The 6,519-nt window shown below is 36.6% G+C and overlaps 1 protein-coding gene across 1 annotated transcript; it reads right to left on the minus strand.

Moving 5' to 3' along the window:
- Positions 1-1,733: 1,733 nt before the first annotated feature.
- Positions 1,734-4,019, minus strand: LOC136024705 (uncharacterized). Its single transcript, XM_065700121.1, has one exon. The coding sequence runs from the start codon at positions 4,017-4,019 to the stop codon at positions 2,100-2,102; it is 1,920 nt and encodes a 639-aa protein (XP_065556193.1). The 3' UTR covers positions 1,734-2,099.
- Between the last annotated feature and the right edge of the window lie 2,500 nt (positions 4,020-6,519).

Here is a 6,519-nt window from a genome sequence, read left to right on the forward strand (position 1 = left end):
AATGACGACCCGGACACAGGGACACAACTACAACGGGGACGCTGGGGGGCACAGGGGGATATATAAATGACGACGGCAACAAAGGAAATGGTCGATTAGCAATCACCATCAACAAAGCTCAAGGGCAATCAATAGAATCATGAGGTATAGATCTGAATACAGATTGTTTTCCCATGGACCATTATGCGTTGCATGTTCAAGAGTCGATAAACCTGACAATCTATTTATATGCACAGACGATGGGACAGCAAAGAATGTTGTATATTCGCAAGTTTTATGTAGTTAAAAACATATATATATTTTTAGTCAATTTTTAGTCAAGGCTTTCCCAAGATGTGTTCCAAATGTCCACCATTTCGTTGTAAGTAAACCTGTACTCGTCTGGCAAAGTTTTGAATCACTTTTCTACATTCCTCTTTCGGGATGGCTCTTACTTTTGCTGTGATGGCAGTTTTCAGTTTTTCATTTGTTTGTGGATTTCCCTGGTATACATTGTCTTTGAGGAAACCCCACAGATAAAAATCTGGGGGTTAACATCTGGTAACTGCGGGGCCCATTCCACATCGTATCTTCTGCTTATGAGTCTCTCTTCAAACCTCTGCCTCAACCAAGAAATAGTTTCGTTGGCTGTATGAGGTGTGGCCCCGTCTTGCAGAAACCATTGTGAACCCCTCCCCGGCGTCCCAGCGATAGCCAGTACTTGTTCAGAACAGCTATTTAACGCTCCTTGTCGACTATCTGAAATCGGCGGTTATCATCTTCGAACCAAAAAGGCCCGATGATCCCGTGCTTGCTCATGGCCTCCCAGGCAGTTCATTTAACGGAATGAAGCGGCCTCTGAAGCACTTCTTCTGGAACCTTCGAACCCCAAAATATATTGTTTTTGTTATTAACGTGCCCGGAAACAAAAAATGTTTCCCGCTAGCTGCAGAGGAAAAATAGGAAAAAGAATCCTTCGATGCAAAATATCGTGGATGAAACCACTTTTCTTGGTTATTATGCCAATAGATTTTTCTTGCTGTTCAAGCCAAGGGACGGAAAGTTTCCTATATAGGGGACATGGACAAGGTGAATTTTTTATATTATCTTGTCGAAAGATAAGCGTGTACAAATAATACAGTCTATTATTACGTCATATATGGTTACAACCTACGATTATGACGTCACTCATCAGGTTTTACACATGAAAAATGCCACTTTTTCATAAAAATATTTAATGTTGAATATATATTTTTTATTACACTAGTTGTTTTTGGACACTAGATGTGACAATCTTCAAATTAATTATTAAACAGCTCTCTGGTCCCAGTGCCTCGATAGCTGCGGAAGAAAATTGAAAAAAAAAATGCCGTCAATGTAGAATATTGTACTTGCAGTTACTTTTCTCATTTTTAAAGAAAAGTGATTTTCTCTTTTATTCAAGCCAAGGGGTTGTTAGTTTTCTGTAAGAGTTTCGGACAAGGCAATTCTAATAGTTTACTTTATGTTTCGATCCGACTCTATTCTAAGAGTAATGGGCTATTTTTTTTATGGGACTTGATCGAGGTTGATAGCTGCCACTGCAACCCATCCTTCTGTTAATTTCAGGGATTATTTATTTATTGAAGGTTTTTTGTCGGTAGTTTTATGTTTGATATAGTATTTGACTTTTTTCTGCTCATTTTGGCTTAATGTAGCTCTCAACTTTTCATCGAAAACTTATGTTGTGAAAAAGAAATTTAAATTAATAAATGACAAGTCTATACAGCTTATATTCAAACTTACCTATACAGTAAACAAAATGAATAGCATAATAAGGTGAGCCTCCATAAGAAAAAGTTTACAGTCAACCATAAACCGATTTGAATGTTAAAAGAAAATGCTGTTAGAAGCATTAATTCACTTGGTGTCTTGAGTCTCTTATTAGTCTACTTGCTGAAATGAAACTCTAATAAAGCTGAAACGGAACTGAAACAGAAATTGTGATGAGGCTCGTAGCTATCTAATAAGTATCTTATTGGGACATTTTCTTAGCATTAAATAGAAGCTCACAATATACGCCTCTAATATTTTGAAAGGATCACGCAAGTTCTATTATCAAACTAAAACAAATCATTTATTCAGTTTTCTTCTGGCACATATGGATCTAGCACAGGTAGGTCTGACAGAGGAAGTTCTGGTGCAGATAGTTCTAGGACAGGTGGTTCTGGTACTGATGGTTCTGGTACAGGTGGTTGCTGTATATGTGGTTTTGGTACAGGTGGTTCTGGCATAGGTGGTTCTGGTACAGGTGGTTGCTGTGTATGTGGTTTTGGTACAGATGGTTCTGACACAGGTGGTTCTGGTACAGGTGGTTCTGGCACAGGTGGTTCTGGAACAGGTGTTTCTGGTACAGGTGGCTCTGGCACTGATGGTTTTGGCACAGGTTCTGGTACTGATGGTTCTGGAACAGGTGTTTCTGGTACAGGTGGTTCTGGCACTGATGGTTTTGGTACAGGTGGTTCTGGTACTGATGGTTCTGGTGCACGTGGTTCTGGTACATGTGGTTCTGGTACATGTGGTTCTGGTGCATGTGGTTCTGGTACATGTAGTTCTGGTACAGGTGGTTCAGGTACAGGTGGTTCAGGTACAGATGGTTTTGGAATAGATGGTTCTGGTAGAGGTGGTTCTGATACAGAGGGTCCTCGTACAGGTGGTTCTGGTAAAGGTGGTTCTGGTACAGGTAGTTCTGGCTCAGATGGTACATGCATAGGTGGTTCTGACGGAGGTAGTTCTGGTACAGTCTGCTCTGGTACTGACGATTCTAGTACAATTGGTTCTGGCACAGGTGGTTTCTGTATATGTGGTTCTGGTACAGGTGACTCTGGCACAGGTGATTCTAGTACATTTGTTTCTGATGCAAGTGGTTCTGGTACAGGTTGTTCAGGTAAAGATGGTTCTAGAACAGATGGTTCAGGTAAAGATAGTTCTGGTAAAGGCGGTTCTGATACGGGTGGCTCTGGTACAGGTGGTTCTTGTACAGGTGGTTCTGGTAGAGGTGGTTCTGGTGCAGGTGGTTCTGGTTTAGGTGATTCTTGCATAGGCGGTTCTGACGGAGGTAGTTCTGGTGCAAGCTGTTCTGGCACTGATGGTTCTAGTACAATTGGTTCTGGTTCAGGTAGTCCTGATAAAGGTGGTTCTGGCACAGGTAGTTCTGATAAAGGTAGTTCTTGTCCAGTTTCGTGTTCCTTTGTTGTTTCCTCAGCTGCAGTTGTTTCAGCCGGACATATTTTGATTACAGCTGATTCAGCCTCAATATCAGTGCTTTCCTGTATTGGTAATGTTTCTTCAGATCTTTTTTGTAAAGATGGTTCTTTAGCCTCAAATTTCTCAGATGATTGTGAATTAGTATCAGCTTCTTCATCTGGGGTTATTTTGGTTTCAGCCACTTTGAATAAAGGCCCAGCATCGGTGCATTCCGGTATTAGCGGTGCTTCTTCAGAGTTATTTTGCACCGACACTTCTCCAGCCTCGTTTTCATTTGTTGTATCTCCAGAAGGTTGATCAGCTCCTTCCGCATTACTTGTTTTAGTCGGTGATACTTCTAGTGACTTGACTTTGTTCAACACATTATTTTCATAGTCATTAAAACCTTCACTCTCAACACTGCACATGCTCATCGTATCTTCGTCTGGTTTGGTGACTTCATTACCATCAGAACCTTCAATCGTCACAAAGATACTACCTATAATGTCCTGGTTCTTATTATAGATCTTAATTTCCTTTTCATAGGACAAACATAGTTCTTTTAAGATAAATTTTTTGCTATTCCCAAGTTTTCCCCATCCCCAGCGAGTAAAAATACTCGGTTCTCTTAAGTGGAACTCAATTTTGCTGTCTTCATATGTTGGTTCAATTGTCAGTTCTTCGTCGTATTTCGGGTTTTCAGGATCGGTGCCTGATTTAGTTGTATATTTCTTGTTTTCAAATTTTACTTTAACAAATGTTGGCTGCTTTCTAATCGCAAGTTTTCCTTGAATAATATTTACCTTATATTTCATTCCTGAAGAATGTTTCTAATTTAAGTCACAAAGGAGCAAGTCGCTTAAAACACAAATATATTTAAACTTGTTTAAAATTGTTGGCACTTTTTCTACTTTCAATTCAAAACATTAAATTGCTACTTATACACCATAAATATTTTTGCAATTTACATAATAACTTTAGAGATTCTTAATTGAAAATTGAATGACCTTATAATTTTGATTTTTCTATCGCATTATAAAATTTATTCTATTAGAGTCATGGGCTATTGTTTTGCTACAATGACACGTTTTTCATCTCTTACTAAGTTACTACCACTGCAAATACACTACAAATTAGACCAAAGTATCTTACAGTAATGAACCCTTGCAAGAAAGCGATTATACTTCTTTATCAACCCATTTTCATTTGTGATTTTTTTTTGCAATAATCGTTGTCACATCTCTTCCAACTGAATATATCATTTCACTTCATTTTCACTCATCATTACCTTACACAATTTTTCGCATTATTTTTTCTTTATCAGCTGTTTGGACTCATTCATGATCCAGTACAATTTTTTAAGACTATATGGCAAAAAATTCCTTTCCAGTTATCCTTCATAAATTACTTTTGCTTCAACTACGTAGCTATTTAACACACAAACACCGAAAACAAGAAGAATAATAGGGAATTTTTTAAGAAAAATTCTAAATTTTTCTTAATTTTTTTTTCTTCAAAAATAAATTATCTATTTTTTCTTACAAAAATTATAAGAAAAAATAAATAACGTTATTTCGTTATTTATTTAACACAGTAACATAAAGGTATATTCCTTTACATCTAAGTTGTTTAATATTTTTATTAATGATGTTGTTAATTTTCTAGAGAATAGATGGGCTCCGAAAGTTAGCCTAGGGACTCAAAAACTATCTTTCTTATTATTTGCAGATGGTATTGCTTTGGTGGCCAATAAACCGCAAGATCTACAGACTCTTTTGAATCTCATAGAAGAATATTTGCATATAAGAAAGTTAAGGCTGAATACTGAAAAGAGCGAAGTTGTTATTTTTAAAAAAAGGAAGGTTGGGGACGATGAAAAATATACATTTAAATTTAATAATAAGGAATTATTTATAAGTAAAAGAATAAAATATTTAGGCTTTATCTTATCGGAAAATGGAAGCCTCAGGAGTCATGCTGATGAAATAATTAAGAGAGGTAGGGTGGCCATGTCAGCTATATTTAGAAACCCGACGATAATGGGGATTAAAAACCTAAAAATGCATAAACGAATATTTAACACAAAAATTTTACCCGTGATAGAATATGGAGCAGAGATATGGGGTGGATAAAAGGTGCAGCAACTGTAGTCCCTTCAGCTCCAGTATTATAAAAGAGTGTTTGGTCTACATCAGACAACTCATTCACAGATTCTGAAAGATGATATGGGCCTGTTTTCTTTAAAGCTACGTAGGTATATTTTAATGCTTAGATTATGGTTGAAGTTAACTAAGAGTAATGAAGATAGACTAGTAAGAGCGGCATATGAAGAGATGTCGAAATATGGTTTAAAAACCTCGTGGCCATCCCAAATTAAATCATTACTAGAAAAAGTAGGAATGCTCTCGTGATGTAACAACAAATTTAGAAAGTCAGGTACGATTTATATTAGAGAGTCAAGAAATTCAGCATTGGCAAGGGCTGGTTTTTGATTCTACAACCCTACAACATTATAATCAGGCAAAACCTAGTTTTGGGGAGTTTAATTTAAATTTAATTTACCGGCTATGATTCTACGTCGTTGGATTCAGCTTAGGGCAAATTGTCTTCCAATCCAGAACAGGCAAAAACGTTCGACAAAAATAACATGATAGTTGGTCCTGATAGGCGGTATGTTTGTCCCCTTTGTAAAGATGATCATGAAGACTTGGATCATTTTCTCCGGAAATGCCCGGTGCTCTTGGATTTACGGGAAATTTATTTGCATGGGATTAATTTGATGCTTCCGGGTATTCTACAGAATAGTAACCCAACCACAATATTTCGAGTGGGAGTATATATAGATAAATCTTTAATAAGAAGAAAAAGTTTTATATGATTAACTTCTTTTGTAGTTAGATTAGGTACTTTTTGCGTTGAATTCTGTTTTTTTTTGTTCGTGTTCGTACTGTTGTTAATTTCCTTGCTTGTTTGTTATTTATTTATATTTTTGTGTGTATATGGCCCACGGGTTTTTGAAATACACCTATCTATCTATCTATCTATCTATACTCTCTTTATGAGTGAGCAAAAAAAATTTATGTATTTATTTATTAATTTTTTTCCAAAAAAGGATCCATATTTTTCAGTAAAATTAGCATCCTGAGATATTCTTTCCTAACAAAACCATCTAGATAGGTCAGAAGTCTTTGAACATTCATTAAGAGCCTTAATTTTAGAAAAAGAAATTTGTGAGTACCGTCATTTTTACGTATTTCAGTATTGTAACTTACACGCCGCACTTATGTGGAAAAATGGAAGATTTTCATGTATTTA

Source organism: Artemia franciscana, chromosome 3 (assembly GCF_032884065.1).
Source record: "Artemia franciscana chromosome 3, ASM3288406v1, whole genome shotgun sequence".
Taxonomy (NCBI): Eukaryota; Metazoa; Arthropoda; class Branchiopoda; order Anostraca; family Artemiidae; genus Artemia; species Artemia franciscana.

Excerpts from the sequence above, each read along its gene's own strand:
- LOC136024705 (XM_065700121.1), bottom strand. The coding sequence starts at position 4,019 with ATGAAATATAAGGTAAATATTATTCAAGGAAAACTTGCGATTAGAAAG.